Consider the following 18,206-nt stretch of genomic DNA (forward strand, 5'->3'; position numbering starts at 1 on the left):
GAGAGCCAAGTAGTCTCACTCCGCTTGGTTTGCTTCCCTCTACACTGTAGAGCCTAATTTCACCTCTCAAGCATTTTATTGAGCATCCTGCCACATGCCAGATGCTGTAGAGGGACTTGGAGCTATGTGCATGCACTAGAGGCCCTACTGCTCTAAGGCCTACTGTTACGGTGGGGGGGGGGGGGGGGCGGAGAGAAATAGGCACGCAGAGACAGAGAGTAATGGGGCAAGTCCTGTCTCCAGAGCGTGCACTCTTGAGGGCAAGGCTTACAGCACAGAATAACGCTTACTGGTTCTAAGAGAACAAAAGCCAGAGGGGCGGGGCACCTGCTTTTCTACATGAATGTAAAGATGTTACCAAGGAAGAGTGAAAAGTAGCCACGTTTGTGTCCAGAAACAACACAGGCAGCTGTGCCAGGACGCACCCTACAGCACATCCTCGTAGCTAACAGTCCTCTGCGCAGTAGCGCTTGCCAGCTGCCTCTGTCTACTGCGCATGCCTTAGCAGTAGCCTTGCTTGGGCTCCATGTCCTTCGTTACCCCATCACTGGGTGCTGATGGAGTGAGGGCTCAGCTCCTCTGCCTCCATGTGCCTGTTTTGAGCTAACTGTAGCCTCACTTCCCTAGGGATGTAGTTTACCCTGCAGCCTTCTCTAATGGTAGCTGTTTTGTTTCCATTTCTCGTACTCCTGACCACGGAAATGAGGCAGGTTCCCGCACTGCAGTTATTCCTTATTTTCTAGCCATTTCTGGCTCCCAGAAGCCAGAATCATCCTGCAATGGACCCCACTGTCACCCTTGATATTTCTTTTCTTGTTCCACTTCTTAACTCACAGGGCGTTTACAGTAGGGGACTTCCTATTGTTACCACCATGAGCCTGTACCATTCCCAGTGATCTCTGCATCCAGGCGTATAATCCTTTAATCTTTGCTCCTCTTAGAAACCTGGCTGGCTTACCTTGCCTCCTCATAGTTTACTCTCATCTTAGTCACCACACCCAAGATACATCCTAGCCTTGACTGGCAACTGCATTTCCTCTATAACTGCAATGAAAACATCACATCACACTTCCTCCAGTCCCTTCACAGACCAGTTTTCAACCTGAGGGTCAGGTGACCGGACAGTAGCAAATTTCAATCTTTGCACTTTCATCCTTAACTCCTTTCTCTCAGTGGCTGACTTAGAACCCTGAATCTGCAGGTGCATTCCTTGGTATGTAATCTTAACACCTTTGCTGGTTTCTTTCACCTTGTCCACACATGTGCCTTGGTTGAGTCTAACTCTCCATCTAGTGCATGCCTGCTGGTATGTGGACCAATCAACACAACGGATAGACCTCACCCGACTCCAGTGGTTCTTCTCATGCTGCCTTAATGGCTATGAATACCATGTGGGTCCCTAATGCTGCCCTGAAATTCACTGTGTGTATCTGCTCAACAGAATCTCCTCCCTCCCGCCTCTGAAATGACAACTTTTTTTTTTTCTCACAACAGGGTCTTTGCTTTAGTTGAGGGAAAAGAACCAATCAGAGAGGAAAATGCACGTTTTCCCACATCCTACTATCCTTCAATAGGTGTCCTCACACATTCGACATTGCCCCTGACACGAAGAGTCGAGTGCTTCTTTGTGAGGCCCATCCTTTAATTCTCACATAGAATGTCAACACTGTCATTTAAGGACCGTGCCCTTGAGATTATCTCCTCTCTCTCCTGCTTCATCACTTTATCACCTTTTGCCAAATTATTTTACTAATATACTAGCGAGTTAGAATATTTTTCATTAGGGAAAACAAAAACCACTTTGTGGATCTCACCTCACTCTCCAATAAGTTCCTATTCTTCTGGTTCCCTTTCTCAGCGAAAGAACGGTTCCTATTCACAACCAGTCCCTCAACTTGTTTCTTATCTTGGATCTTTTCCACTTAGCCATTTGTACCCTTCATGTCACTATACCTGTCCTCTGCAGGATGTCAGTTACCTCCAAGGCACCAAGTCCTGCTGCAAATCTCTACCTTCACTGTCATAGCCATCAAGGGTTTCACACAGCTACCAGTGGCTTCCTTGATGAACTACTTTCTTTGGATGGCTTTGCACATCATTTACCTATCTGCTGCTCTGCTCTATTTCCATCTTCTTGGCCATATCCTCCTCATCTTCCCATTTCTGAGTTCCAGGTGCATCACACTCACCTGGGGGCTCGGCTCACTCCTCAAGCACGTTCCTCTCATTTCCTCTGTAATTCTTAATGCTAACTGCCTGCATGATCATTTTTCTATCCCAGACCATGGCACATTTCCTGAAACCTTGGAGTTTATGTCCAATATCCCATTAGATTCCTTTCCTTGGATGTCTAACTGGAAAATCAAAGCAATACGTTGGTATCTAAAACTAACCTCTTCCTTATCTCTCCTACAGATCTGCCCCTTGCTGCCACTGTTATTCTTCTCAGTAAATGTAATCACTATTCACTTGATTCCTCAGGTCAAATTATCTTGCATCTAATTTTGATTTCTTTCTTCTGCTCTATCGCCTCACCTGTGTGTTCTACCCCTTTACCATCAAACTATGTGCCGCCATCTTCATCTAAGACATCACACGTCCCGCTGTAACCACCACGCTGCACTTGGCCACTACTCTAGCCCACTCTTTCCTGTGTTTCTACAGTCAATAATGTCCTGGTGATCTGGCCCTGCAACTTCCACAGCTTTGTCTCTCATTTCCCTGCTTTGCTGACTCCATATGACGCTTACCCCCTTCCTTGGTCCTCTGGGCCATATTACCACAACCTCCCCTTGTTCTTGCTCTCTAGATTACCTTTGCCCAGGATACACAAATCACCCAAGTTGTGCAGACATTCCTTCAACCCCATAACACTCTGTCCTCTTACTCGGTTTCATTTTTCATATTATTATCCATCATCTCTCATTATCTCTGTATTTATATATGTATATATATACGAGGCCACTGTTTGAACACAGCTTTACGAGTGTAGAAACTCTTATGTTGTGTTCTAGTTATCTACAATAGTATCCGACATGTGTTACGTACTCAAGAAATACTTATTGAATTAACTGTGAATAAACAAGATATCCTTGCTATTTCAGATGATAAAAAAACCATAACGTTGATGTCTACAGAATACCTTATTTATACTAAGAATTAAAAATCACTAGCATTCCCCAAAGTGTTATTACTCATCCAAAGTGTTATTAGTTATTAACCATAGGACCCTGAGTGGAAATGTCCTACAGGTTAATTACAGCAGGGGGTTGGAGAGTAGACCTACTAAAATCACAATAGCTGTGGATATCCCTTAAAGATATTCTTGAGTCATGGGATTGATTCTGTCATGCTCCTGCTAAAACTCTTCCCTTGCCTGCTGTTGAAATTCTTTTCTGTGGCCATGCCATCCAGCTCCAGCCTACTTCAGAACCTCACCTTGTACAGTGTCTTTCTGTTTACCTCTCTGCCCTCACAGGACTCCTCTAAGTGCCTGCTGACTTGGGGCCTTAGCATTTAGCTACCTCAGTAGACTACACAAGTAGGCTTCTCATCTTTCAGGTCTTATCCTTACAGGGTAAACCTCAACATGACCTTCCTAACCAATCTAACTAATTCTAGCCGGCTCCTCCCCCAACCCTAGAAAATATATACCACATCTTTAAATGGCTATCTGAAATCACCTTTCCTTACTGAGTAGCTCACCCCCCCACCCACACACACACATACACACAGTAACACTAGAATGCAGTCACAACCATCTTTGACGACAGCAAATCGGTCTGTCAGCTGGATGCTCCATCAGAGGCTGGGTGATGCAAGCATTGGTAAGGACTGGCAGAGATGCCACCAGAAAGCTGCTCTTTCCCTTTGCTCCTAAGGCCTGGCTGACCTGGAGCTCTAAGGCTCTGGCTTCCCTGCCAGACCCTGGCAGGCTGTTGTTACCTTGATGGCCCCTGTGGCTATTTGGATGTGGTGCAGTCGCCGCAGCGTGCTCTCTCTGTCAATGAAGTAGGAGGCTGCCAGCTGGTGCAGGGTTTCGAGGGACACAGCCGAGCTGTTCCCAGTGGCCCCGATGACAGGGCCACCTCCTGGTGTTTCTGCCTTTCTGCTCAGTTTCCTCTTGTCCACGAAAATGGTCAGGGACTCTTCTCCTATAACGAAAACATGGGCTCATTAGTGAGGCTTGTCAGCTCCAGAAGGCTGCACCATTAAGAACCTACAGCCCTAAGGCAGGGCAGATCTAAGCTAAGAGAGAGCACTGCCCCTGCTGTGGGCCTCTCCCCACCCTTTCCACTTTGAGAGCTCTCTCTTCAGACGTGTGCACAGGGTCACAAGCCTGGGAAGCTCTCCTTTCTTAGCTCTTAAAGCCTCCCAAAGCTCACCCCTCAGCAGCAGGTCCATTTAACATCCTCTATTGATCTCCATTGCAGGCAATCTGCCTCCAAGGGGGAGACACAGTCCTCCCCTCTCAAGTTGTTTATGAGAAGCCGCATGGCTATCACTGCTTCCAGGGAAAGGGCAAAAGCTTTGAGGCTATAAGCCTCTTCCCTCTCCATCAAACAATCACCACCTACCACATGCTGGCAGCTGGCCCCAACCCCGGGGGAGCTGCGTTTTGTCCACTGCACACCTAACTAGATGTTATGATAAACCCTGCTTTCTTCTTCCCATAGCTGGGAAAACTCTTGTGATCTGTGCTTGCCTTCTGATCCTGTCCAGAGTCCATGCTCCATTTTGCATAGCCCAGCTCCCCACCCTCGTGCTACCAGAGGGAGATTCACCAAGTTTTGTTGGAATTGTGGTTTGGCCGTTTACCAACTTTCACGATGGGGAAGGAAGGGTCAGTGACTCAATGAACATCTATCTATTTCTGTGCCTATAGTCCTGACATTTGTAGCCACAGCTAAGAGTTAAGATGTGGAGAGGTCTCCGGGTTAGACGGCTAGTCAAAACAAAAGTAGGAGCGCCCCCTGCTGGTGTATACTTAGTAGTGTGTCCCCAAGCCTCCTTACCCCGCACCCCCATCCCCTCGGGATGACACTTGCAAGAGAATAGAAATGTTCTAGGGTGGATTTCGGTGCAGACAGAATACAGTATTCTCTGGTGCGCCAGGAAGAAATCATTTCCCGGGTAATAATAAGCCAAGAAGGAAAAAAGATGGAGGGAGATATTCAACAGATTATACAAGTGAATGGGGCTGAGGGAGCTGCTTACCTCCAAGAGTGGCTGAAAGTAAGAAATGAGTGCCGTACTTTTTGATGAGGTTTTCAGTAACCTGCTGCAGGTTGGGTCTCCTTCCAAGGAGGCGGATGTTGCGGACAAACTCGGGGGCGAGAGGCAGGGGCAAACTGAAGAAGTCTTTCCTTTCTAGGGCCAAGTTGTTCACTTTCCATCGGGCAAACTCCCTGCAGGGAAAGCCAAGACGTGAGAATCCAGAGAAGAAGCCCACTGTGTTTCAGATCAAGAAGTGTGAGGTGTGAGATTAGTAAGGTCTCCCTCCGCCTGAGACCTCCTCTCCTCAAGTCCCCTTCTCCCAGGGTCCTGGAGAACCGGTGCTAGGAAAAGGATTCTCTCTTGGCTAACCCTTTCAGGGCTGAGAAGCTAACCTCCACCACAGCTTCTCCCACTCGGCTTTCCTATTGGACAGTGCTAGCTCAACATCTTTCCAAGGGAGTCGCCAACCCCCACAGCAAAGCAGAAAAAGCACACGGGCATTAGGCAGTGATTTGCGGAGAGCTGACCCAGCCACAGCTGTCCTATGACGGGGGAGTGCCATCACCGAGCTTCAGTTGCTCACTGATCAAAATGGAAGGCTGTTCTAGGAATAACCGCGTTTTAACATTTGGGGCTCAGATCCCTTCATACCTTTCGATAGGATTGCATTCCCAATACTTGTTTATGCAACTGATATCGATTGGTACCGCATCAGAAATTAAAATTGAGGAGATTTAAGTTATCTATCCAATATTGCGTATGAAGTTAACAGTATTAAAGCCATTACAGATAACCAAATCAATGTGTTTTGTGACAATAACTATAGGTACTGAAACAAAACAAATTTGGCAAGGAGAGCACATTTGCTTGGTGACTTTGTAAATCTTTCATATCGGCTTGACAGAACAGTTTACATCTCATTTTCAGCTTGTCATCATAATTGTGGACTGACTCTTGAGCGTGGGACCACACTAAAGAAATGGTTATTTCTTAAAAGTTACATATAGCAAGGTGCATATCAATAAACTTTGTGTTCTATGCATTGAAATCCAAGGTTTTATACTTCCATTTGAATAGATCTTCACAACATACACTGGGCATCCTGGACATATCTGTTCCCTATGAAATGCAGCTCTTTACCATTCTGGCTCTTCATTGCCCAGCACTAGCACATAAGACTAATTAATCCCACCACCAACTGCATTACAGATACTTTTATTTTTGTTAATAAATACCATCAGTTCTCCTGTTAAGAGCTAGCTTGCTTTTTTCTTTCTTTTTTTGAGAAAATGTCTGCCAAACTCTAAATAACTATAGGTTGTCTGCTGCTCTTGTTTTCAAGAAAAATAGAGTTCTGGGGGAAAAGTTGCTTGCTCAGCTTGCAGCTCAACCACATATGTACTTTCCCTTGAGATCACATAGTTCTTCAGTGGTTTCAGACACACCCTGTGTGTACTTCCTATTTCATCACATGGCACATTGAAAAGACATGTATCCAAGGTCCATGTTAGATGCCATTAATAAGCTGTATCACTTTAGGGCATTCTTAAATAAAGCTGGCATATTCTGTTTCTCTGTATCTCTGTCTATGCATGTCTCTGTCTCCCTATCTCTGTGCGTGTCTGTCTCCCCTCACTCTGGGTGTGGGGGCCTGTGTTCAGTTCACTTGTATAATGATAAACAGCACATGACTACCAGATTCCTTTGGGGTAAATATCTTTATTCCAAATAACATATATCACTTTTATATGCCACCCCCCCCCACACACACACATACCCTTTCAGTGCAAATGTCACATGGGTCCTGAAAGGAACCAAGAAGACCATGTCTTAGGCAGCCTGCTTCAGGAGATGTCTGGGTTTCTTTACAGACACAACTGGGGTTTTACTCTTCATTATTTGCTCCTCACTGACACATTAGAATCTCAAAAAGGAAAGACTTCAAGATGGAACTTTTGTCTTGAGATAAAAATTAAATAATTATAGGAAATGGGCTTTTCACCCTCCCACCCCCATACTACACTGGTACAGCTCTCCTGTCTTAGGAGTCAGTAAGAGATTCAGGCCTCACAGATTCCCCCATCCATCCCAACCCTGCTCATTGTGAAAGTGCATAACCTTGGTCTAATACTTCCTTCAGCTCCAAGGAATGCCAATGATGGAGTTGCAGAACATGAAATAAGCAAAAATAAGTACATGAGAACCCATGCCTAATCTGAGCCTATGGAAGTTCCTCCCCGCATCTAAGATAGAGGCTCAGAAGGAAAGGAGGAGCGTATGTCAAACATCACTAGCGGAACAAAAGAAAATGGTGACTAATAATTCGTGGTTTCAACTTAGTCTTTCAAATTTTTCATTGTGTGGCTTTATTTATCGAACTAGGCAAGTTAATAATAATATATAGTCAGTTATTTCTTTTGTGGAGGAAATGCTAAACTTTAATTAAAGTACAGGGTATTTGTCAAATGCAGTTGCTATCCCAAATCCCACTGCAGGGTAAAGAACAGTTGCCTAAACTCATTTGTAGATGGCTGGATGGAAACCAGTATCCTCTCATTGGCTAGAGGATAATTATACTGATGAATCATAAAATCAAATTACTAAAAACAGAAGCAAAATAGAATCAAAAGAAAATCCTTAGGGTCATCAAACTCAGCCTTTCTGCCTTGGGATGAACTACACATAGCCTTCATTAACGAATCCTTTCTATCCTTTCATGTTCTCTTTCTAGATGCAAGGGTGAAGAGAAGACATTCTTCCATTGTCCACGATTTCTTACAATGGCCCAAGCCCACCACTTTTCTGGCCATCTCATTCAGAAGAGCTTCTTCCCTCTCTCTCTCCCATTTATGCCCTCAGACTTATTACCACCTGATACCATCAGGTTTTTCTTCTTCCTTCTGCTCCCATTAAAACAAAAAACTTTACTGCGGCAGGATTTCTTCCCTGCTTTTAACTATCTCCAGCATTAGAATCATATTGGCCAGTCTTACAAAAGAACAGTAATAGAATTCAACACAATTTTGTTGAGTAACTGAAGGAGACATTCGTCATAGCTTTCCCAATCCACTAGTTTTCAAATTAATGGAAAATTGATTAAAATAGTTATAGGAAAATAACTTAGGAAGCAACAACCAATTAGTGATTGATCTGACATGAAATGAAACATTCTAAATGTATGTGCGTCAGGAAGCTAAGATTTATTTGAGCTCCTATATGGAGCACAGTTTTGTTCATTTTAAAGATATAGATCAAACCAGGCATGATGGTGTTCATCTGCAATCTCAGTACTCAAGAGGTAGAGGCAGGAAGTTTGCTACAAGTATGAAGCCAGCATAGGCTATCTAGTGGGCTCCAGGCTAGAGAGGATTACATAGCTAGACCCTGTTATAGTGCTTGGGTCCTTAAACACTGTCTGCAGCAGACATCAACAACTTCTTGCGACTGTCCACTGTCCAAAGTCAAAGCCTAGCGCATGAAAAATCTCTCAATTGAGATTGTGTGTTTTAAACTCAGATGTTAATAATCAATATCTCCATTCCTCTACAGTGAATCTGGTAATTTCTACCATTTGTTACGTTAAAGATTGACCAAAGAAGCAACAAGCTTAGAGTGATGTACTTTTGCTCAGTTTGACATCAGCCTGTAAAAGTCTGTTTTAATGCAAGTCAATAGCTAAAGAATATTTTCCTTAAATAAGGAAACTGGAGCTCAGAAAGCTAAGTAATTGCTTAATGTTACACAACTGGAGAGAAACCTATACGGTCAGAAGTGGAGGAAAAGCTCGAGTTCTATTTGCCAAACTTTTCCTGAGGCAGGAGGATTGCCATAGAGTCCAGATCAGGAGCAGGTAGAGTTAGATCCTGTCTCCAAAAGATGGAAAAAAGAGAGGGGAAGGAAAGGAATGGAGAAAGAAAGAAGGGAAGAAGGAGGAGAGTGAGGAAGGAAGGAAGAAACTGAGAGGAGAAAATACTCTTTAGAGTCCCAATGAGGTTGCTCATAGCAGGGTAAATCAGATAAATAAGTTTTGACACCTTAGGACTTGCTCTGTTGTTGTAAGACTTAGGAAGCCTTTGACATCTTTGTAATCCACTTGTAGCAGATGCAGATTCCAGCATGCACCTTGGCTGAGAAAACCAGGAAACAAAGATGCCACACTTTGCCTAAAAGAATATAACCAGCTGGGAGCAGAACCTGAGCAAAAGAGCACACTGGCCTCCCCCAGGGTGATAATGACAATAGCAAGAATCCAACCTCAAAAATGTGAAGGGAGTCACACAATTAGAGGGAGAGCAAGCTTAAACCTCAGAGCTGGTGGCTTAGGTCAACACGACTTTCCTTTTGTACAATTCTGTCGTGCTTTGTGTCCCTGAAGTACTCCTGGAACTCCAGTCTCTTTAGAAAAAGTGTCATTTCCCAGAACATTTCACTTCTTTAATTATCTAAACAAAAGATGAACTTACTATATATTCAATATAGTGTACCATATATACTATGGCAAAACCTTTTTTTTTTTTTTTAGGATTAAAGTGGTTTTATTATGCCCATTTGTGGAAGAAACTGAGATTGAGAAGGAAATCAAGTTCAGATAGAGAACAGCATGGGAAGAATCACAAAGACCTTTGTCCAAGTTCCATGGGTGCTCAGGAAATTATAACACAGACTAATAAATGACCTAGAAAAGTGAGTGGTACTGTCTTAGAAAGCATTTTATGAGCAAACAATAAAAAATGATGGCTAATATTGATGAATTCTTACCATGTGCTAGGCATTCTAAGTATCTTATAAGAGTTATCTATAAAACACCTCTATCAGTGGAAAACATTGTTATATTCATCTTGTGGCTAATGAAATGAAGACAGGACATTTTAAATTACCCAGCTGGTGACAGCCAGTAGGTGGCAGAATCAGAGTTGAAACACTGGCTGTTTTTCCGGTGTCTTGTTTGACCACTGTGATACAGTATCTCTGCCTGTGAAAAGCAAAGAATGGGTTGTAAAATTGTGGGGGAAGGTGTGGAGGGAGGAGGAAGAGAGAGCTTTGCTGGAGAAATAATGCCTATGGATAGGGATTTAATGTGAGGCATTCCTCTAGAGAAGCTCACTGGATAAAGAATTCATACAATGGGACTATATTTACAAAACAGGAAAAATACACAGATGCCAAGTCTGGTTCTTGTCATCACAGTGAGGTATTGCTGTGTCTTGGATGTGGTCTGGCTCCATAATTTTGTTGTTGTTGTTGTTGTTGTTGGAAACTTGATAGCCACTATGGCAATGTTAGGAGGTAGTGGGAACTTAAGAACGGGAGTGTGTGGGGAGGGGAGTTATCCTGAGGGGATTATAATAGTTCTGTGCATAGTTTTTTGGGAACTCTGTAAAACAAAAGAATGTTCCTGGTTCCTCTCTGCCCCTGGCCAAGATTGTCCCTTCTTGTCTTGTTCAGTGATCTCTCCCTCCTGAATTAAGTTCCACCATGATGTCATCCAGGCAACCAAGTTTGTCCTTCCCAGCAGCAAACTGCCACCAGTACCTTACCATTTCTCCTCCTAAACTGTGAACTAGATTAGCCTCTTTCGTTTGTAAAATATCTAGCTGCAGATATTTTGTTATAGTAATGGAATACTGACTAATATAGGCATCATTTTAGAATTAGTGTTAACTACAGAAAGGTTCAGACTTCAAGGATCCAAAAACCATACCCTTCTACCCCAGTCAAGTTCTTCCCAGACCTTGGGGACCTTCATTGATACAAAATCATTGGGAAGCATCTGCGAATGGAGTTTGAGTGGGAAAGCAGTAAAAACGTGCCTATACAACCTATTAACCCGGTTCTTTCCAGCGTCTAAAAACCTCACAAGACAATACTGGAAGGGAGCCTAAGCTAGTCAAAGAATAAGTGTTAATTTCCGATTTTTCATCTAGTAGGGGTTTTTTTTCCAGTAATAAAATAATCAAGGCTCTTTTCTCACAAAGAAAAGAATGTTTTCTATATATCAATTATATTAACACACAGTGCCTCCATTAAACAGCATCTTTGTTTCAATTAAGACATCAAGTAAATCTCCATTTCAATTTAGCCATTTCTTCTAAAATCTTCTCCCACTGAGTTTGTTACGCAGTAAACAGTCTGAGAAAGAAAGCACTTGAAACAGCGCTGTAGTCCTAAAGAAAGTTCTTCAGAACATCAGAGACCATTGCAGCAGAGGCTTGTGGGTTGGGCCAAAGGAGGAACAGAGCTCTTCAAGGCAGACTTTGAGAAAATGGTATTCATATGCATTTCAAAGGGGTGCTTCAGTAGATGGATATCATCAGTAGAAGCTCACTGTATTTTTCACCTCTCTCTAGTGCAATAAGGGCTACCTCCGAAGGAAAGATTATCTTCTCTGTCAAAGGGCCAATTAACATAAAAATAAAACCATCAATAACAACTAAGATAAGATCTAATGAAGGTGAATTCCAGATGGGAAGGTGGAATCCAGTATGTCATATCAGGCCACCCATTCAATACACAGCCATGTGTTCAAACATTAATTGGCTATAAGTAAAAAAGAAAGATTCTAAAATGATCACTATTACTTTTGTCCAAAACTGCTTCTCACAAAGAGTACAGATTGCCAATAATTTATGGCTGCCTCTTCTAGTTGTACAACAATGATTGTACATGAGTGTAGGGGAAAGTTGAACTACACTCATGCCAAGTTTCAAGCAACAGAAGCTTCAGCAGGGATTTAGATTGAGTCAGCTCTGAGCCAGCATTTGAAACTGAAGAGGGGGTGGGTGTCTACACGGAGAGTGTCAAATGGCTACAGGTGTTCCGACTCAAAAATTCTACATAGGAAATGGTGTCTCTAAGTCATCACTATGCTACAGCACTGTGTCCTGTGTTAACGCAAGGTCAACAACAAATCTTCCAGCAAGAGCCTCCTTGCAGGGCCTCACAGCATCTGAAGATGAAAGATTTAGAAAGAGCACAGCTGGGGTCTTCCACCCAGGTGCTCTTTCCGGTTAAGCGCCACTTTTCAGGCTTGTAAACTGAGAGCATTGATCCAGCCCCATGAAGAGCCACTAATTAAGAAGATTCTCTACCTGTAAAGCGCTAAGGGAGAGACATTTAAAAATAGAGTATGCTGGATAGATAGGTAGGTAGATGGTAGGTAAGACAGACAAATGACACATACATACATACATAGTAAAAAGATGGTAGATAGATGATAGATAGTAATAGAAGATAGGCAGATTATAGATAGATGATAGGTAGATAGATATAGATAAATAGATGATAGATGTTTAAGAGCTGAAATCAAGTAATAATGAATAATAGTCTAAATGGTGGGTGGCTCTACTGAGACTTCATGCTAAGAGCTAGAATTTTCTACTACTGGTTTTCTAAGGAAGTTTTATCTTTCCACCTTAACACGTTCACTGCATTAGCAAGGTCATCTGTACAGTTATCCGGAAAGGCACACTCTGCATATTCTGAGCTTGCGGCTCTCTGCGTGTGCACTCACCATGGCACCCCTGCAGGCTTAGCAGCATCCTATCCTGAAGTCAGTGCACCCCTGTGTGCTAGGAGCCATTTGCTCCTCTTGAGTTAGACTTCGGGAACCGTTGTTGTTTCCAGCACAGTCAACCGATCATCACCTGCTCACTCAGGCGGCAGTTCTCAGAATAAGACTGGGACTCCCTGAGAGGTGGGTGAAGTCTTAAGACAGCCATAGAGCCCAGGATGCCTAGCAGCATCTTGTAGTTCATAAATGGCCCACACAACTGAGCTCGTATAATAAGCACTATTGTTCCTCTCTGTTTTGTATCCTTCTAATCTCTTTTCAGTAGCCTCTCTTTTGGGAGGCATCATCTGACTTTGATGCTGAAAGTGACTGCTATATTGCAAGGGACGAAACTATCATTCTCTAAGTGGTTGCTCAGGAATGAATCATGACCATGAGAAAAAAAAATGACTGGATTTCCTTGAAAATGAAGAAAGACACAGAGCAGGTTACTAAATAAACCATTTAAGAACTTTGAAACAATGAACAAGTCTTAAGTCAAAGACATGAATGATTTTGTCATCTTCCCTGACTTTTCTTAGTCTACTTAAACTGTCAACCAGTGACCCTTCAGAACATTTCTCATTCCTCAGCCAGTTGTGGATAAATGTAAATGATGGGTTCATTGATCTCACCGTTTTCTTAGAGAAATGTCTCTCTGACCAGCTTAAGGCTTGCTGGGTTGACACAGGAAGCTCTGTGAGAGCCATTCAGTCTTGTGTTCTGACTTTCAGCACAAAGTTCTATGTCTTTACCAATGTCACACATACCCAGGGGTCAATCTGCCATGCAAAGCACTATCACTTTTTTTTCCCATTGGACCACAGCTTTAAACCCAGAAAACTCACAGGAATGGTCAAAACCAACATGGACATTAGGGGATTGCAGTTGTTCGCCTCAGAGACTCAGCCCAGAGGGTTTCAGATTCTCCAGCTTGATATATTAGGGGCATGGGGATCTGTAAGTGTTTTGGCTCCTATACAGAGAACAGTATTTCTAGACACATCACATCATCAAAAGATTTCTATCTCAACAACAGATTACTATAATGTTCTTGGCGATTAGAATTTCTACTGCTATAGTGAATGAGACATGATAAATCTGAGTCATAAAAAGAAACGATAATAATAACCATAATTTCTTATGTTGGTAGAGTGAAATCTTTTAGTATATTTTAAAACTGCAAACAATTTCCATGCATGTTTAGCTAATTTACTATAAGGACCTTAGAAGAGATAAAGGGAATATTATTAATCACCCATTATTCCTTTACAAATTAACAAGTAAAAGAGACAGGAAACTGAGAGAAGTGACTGGCCGCAAGTCTCAGTTGATTATCCGTTGAGTTTGACTAGCTTTCGGGTCATGCTACTAATTATTTACTGTCTTAGTGTGGAGGCTAGAGTTAAGTTCAGGTTCCACCACCCACCTTTGTCATACTTCTCACATAATTCTTCTTGGTTCACTATTGTGAACAGGAGAAAACGACAGGCAAGATAACTTTAATTTTGGCATCATTGGGTTAAATATGATCTCAGCCCCTATGACATTGACATTGAAGGCACAAGAGCAGATGTGAGTGTCATACTTCCCTGATGTCCTCGCGCCCTGTCCTTTTCACTGTCTGGAAGAACTCAAGAAGCCTGGCATGGAGGTAATTTAGCAGCCTGCTGTGTTCTCAAACAACGGCCCGTAAACAATGATTGGCCAATTTCATTCTAATCTTTTCAATTTTGCTCTAATTAAAATCAAGCTGCAGCTTTCAAACAGTTTAATTAAGGCTGATTGGAAGAGGTGGGGAGGGGAGAGTCAAGCTTAGGGGAGGGGAAAGAGATCACTGTTTGGTGAGTCACACGTGTCCTTGGGGAGCTTAGGGACTTGAAGAGGGTACCAGAAGTGCCATGTCTGTAGAACCTACATGAAATGCAATAGATTCCTTTCAATGGAGGGCCAGTGAATCTATAAGGCCAGAAGGGACTGAAGAGGATGCGCAATGTCTTTGCAGGCACAGAAACACCATCTTTGCCTTGGCCACCCACCCTGCTCTTCCAAAGCTCATCTTTCACCAACGGAGACAATTACCTTCTTCCACCTTTGTTCCCCTCCTGCTGTGCTTATTTACTCAGCAAGCCAACAGTCCATGCCATCCTTCTCCCCAGTAGACTTCTTCCTATGCGTTCCATTAGCCATTTCACTTCAAGGTAATTCCCATGGGCTATTGCTCCTTCCCATACTCTAAAGGTTTTCCCATACTCATTTTGAAATGAGGTGAACCTTGCACTATTAAGAGGTATTTGCTTTTTATACAGGATACTATTCTTTGGCTAAGTATTTTTAGTTCCTAGAAGAGTTTCCGAATCTCTAGCCCTTCATGTTCAGCTTTCATTTCTTGCGCTCAACCTTATCTCAACCTTATCAATGTGTTTTGGATTCAAGGGAGAGTACACTCAATCATCTTCACTGTCATTCTCTTGATCTTCATGCACATCATTACAGGTCCAATCTTCCCTGGGCCTATATGTCACCAGGAATGGGACTAGATGTTTTATATATTTAAAAAAATGATCACAGAGATCTTACGAAGGTCAGTGTAGAGGACTGACTTATCCATCTTGCCTGTGTTAGGTCCCTGATATATGGCCCAGTAGAATCACTTATAAAGATAGAACAGAATGTGGTTGTATGCTTTTGCTTTGGGCAAATGAATGAAGGCAAAAGTGACTGCGTGACAATTCCTGGCCAGTTTCTCAAGAGCTATTACCTAAGCCTCTCTCTTCAGCTGCTCCTCTCTCCTCTCTAGAAAAATCACTCCCTTGGAGTATTCCAGTTCTGTTCGTTTAGCTTTAACCCTAAAATAAATACCATTAGGACACAGACCCACCTGTTGACCCTTGTAGACCTTCAGCATGGGGCAGAACTCTTGCAGCCAATCCACATACACACTATGAATAAAGGACCATTTGAACCCACTGAATATTGTTCTATTTTATATGTGGAATTTTGGCAATGGTTAAACAATAAATACCAGCTCTATTTCATATCTTAGCCAGCAGATAGGAATTTAAGGATCTTTCTCAAGGATATGAAGCTTAATAAGTGGTGAAGTCTGTTCTTTCTGCTCTCCACCTTCCCTTTATTTTTTCACTTAACTACTATGTCATTATCTAAAGATAAAAACATTATTGTGTAACAATGAACTTGTGATCACGCAGTGTCCTATATCTTTACAGCCCTAGCTTCTTTTTCCTTAGATACGCTGAAGGAAGCCTGCCTATATCCTATATTTGTGAAGCTGACACTTTCAACTTAAATTTAGGACTTTGCATTTTGCTTTCTTACATTCCACCGCTTGTGGCAAAGATGGGAAAGTTGTTCTTTATGCTATTTCCATTTTCTGTCTTGGATTCACAGATGGTCAAGTCTCCCTGCTCTCCATACCCACACTTTATCTTCATGTATAGCCATGTAACTGAGTTCTGGGCAATAGAAGGTGAGCACAGATCTGGAGTGGGGAGGGGAGGGGGCATCCCATCTCTTCTTCCTGTGTTCTCTTCCCTCATCTATCAGGATCCCTTCAGGCCTCTAGGGATAGTAAAGTAATCTAGGTCAAAGGAGTCCAATCCCTGAATAAGGTTCTGAAGCAATCTACTTAATTCTTCCCATGAATTATATTGTAGTGTGAAATGAGCAGGAAAAGGCAGGCTATCAGGTCACCAAGATTTGTAGGACTGTTTATTTCAGCACTTAGCCTGCTCTGACTAATACTATCTGAATCATATCATCCTGATTTTCCAACCAGGACAAATACTGTTGGATCATATTGTCAGCCTGAGTAAGGTTCCCTTTCAGTGGCTTATATTATGCGTGTGGTCTGCACCATCAAACAGCTGTGCCTCTACACCTCAGCTCACCATGTCTCTTCTCGCTTTTTGAATACACATGGTAAATGCCATTGGTCTTGAGGTACTGATGTGCCAGCTGTTGGATCTTGGTGGGGAAGGGCTCCACAGTATAAACAACATCACCAAGAAGGATTTATTTTAAACTGTCCCATAACTATAAAATCAAAAGATTAACTTGGGCTACAGTTAAAGAGAGTAGCACAAAGATATTAAGTCATAAATTTGATTTATGCATGGGTTTTGATGCAGTAAAACAAGTTTGATAGGGTGAGACTACCTCTCCTCTCTTTGCTCTTTCTTAGTAAACCTCTCTGAGTTTTCTCCTTACACATTTATCTAGATTTACCACTCTGGTATTTTCCATATTTACCTCCTTCACAAAAAATATTCTAGCCATCTATCTTGAAGTACAAAAAGTCCATTTTTAAATAATGTCCAAGTAATTAAAGTGGTCTTATTCTACCAATTTTACTGTTGAGGAAATGAAGCTCCAACATGTAGAGTCACTTATATAATGCCACACACCTATCAGAACTGCCATTGAAATCCAGGCAGCCGATCGATCCCAGAGTCTGGAGCCTCAGTCACTTCTGTATGCTGCATCTCATTCAGTCCAAATAGTCCAACTGTTTGGTTTCATCCTCTTCCTTTTTCTATGGTATAGACTTTGGGGATGGAGACAGGAAGATGTGTTCTTCGCCCAAAAGAGCTCACAGACAGGACACAAGCAAAGAAAAGTAAGCACACAGCTGTACACCAGAAATATGAGGAAGGTAATGGGGAATTTTGGTAGATGTAACCAGCCCTCTGGCAAGGGTCAAAGCAGCTTTGTTTGAAGGGTGTGTGGGAACTTAGCATGAAGACATGAAAAGCACTGCAGGAAGAGGAGACAAGACACGGAAGGGCATGCTGTCAAATGAGCCTCCTGTGCCTGGGCAGATCTGGAGCTGTGTATTAGGGCTGGAGAAATGGGAATGCAAACTCAGTGGCCTGAGATCAGTACTCATTGGCTGTTGGCAGAAGTAGGGAATAGACAGACGTGGACATGGATTTTATGAGGAAATAGAACTGGGATTCATCTTTGGGTCAGAGGGACCAACAGACAAGTAAGATTGGAGAATAGGACAAAAATATAAGCAGGCAACAGTGGATCCAGAAGGCTGGAGTTGAAGCTGTGAAGTTCAGATGGGGGATAAGGTTAGAGCAGAGGTGGCACAGGTTTCAGCTGTGGCATGGTGCTCGTATCGGGAAGCACAGCAAGGAGCACAAGAGATGCAGGGAGTGGAGCAGGACAGGTTCTGTCCTGGTAATTGCTGTACTACAGAGACTAAAGGCAGGTATGCAAAGCCAGAGCAAATCAGAGGTGGGTGGAGATTCTTAGAGAAGCTGGAAAACAAAAGCCAGAACATTTTTTCCTACATTTAACGAGAACGAAAAACCATCTAGAGTGTCTCCTCATTTCTCCACACATTTCCAATTCTTGCAGCTGTAAATGCTTCAGCTCTCAAGATGTGACCCTGTGTCCTGAGGTGTGCCAG

At 42.8% G+C, this 18,206-nt stretch overlaps 1 protein-coding gene across 1 annotated transcript in view; it reads right to left on the reverse strand.

Annotated features, from left to right (window-relative positions):
* Nucleotides 1-18,206, reverse strand: part of Brinp2 (BMP/retinoic acid inducible neural specific 2) — a 98,034-nt gene that overhangs the window by 14,201 nt on the left and 65,627 nt on the right. The window contains exons 3-4 of the mRNA XM_021654244.2: nucleotides 5,218-5,408; nucleotides 3,946-4,154 (exon numbers count right to left, since the gene is read on the reverse strand). Of these exons, the coding sequence (XP_021509919.1) occupies nucleotides 3,946-4,154; nucleotides 5,218-5,408 (400 nt within the window). The remainder of the gene's footprint in view (nucleotides 1-3,945; nucleotides 4,155-5,217; nucleotides 5,409-18,206) is intronic.

Source organism: Meriones unguiculatus, chromosome 11, assembly GCF_030254825.1.
Source record: "Meriones unguiculatus strain TT.TT164.6M chromosome 11, Bangor_MerUng_6.1, whole genome shotgun sequence".
Lineage (NCBI taxonomy): Eukaryota > Metazoa > Chordata > Mammalia > Rodentia > Muridae > Meriones > Meriones unguiculatus.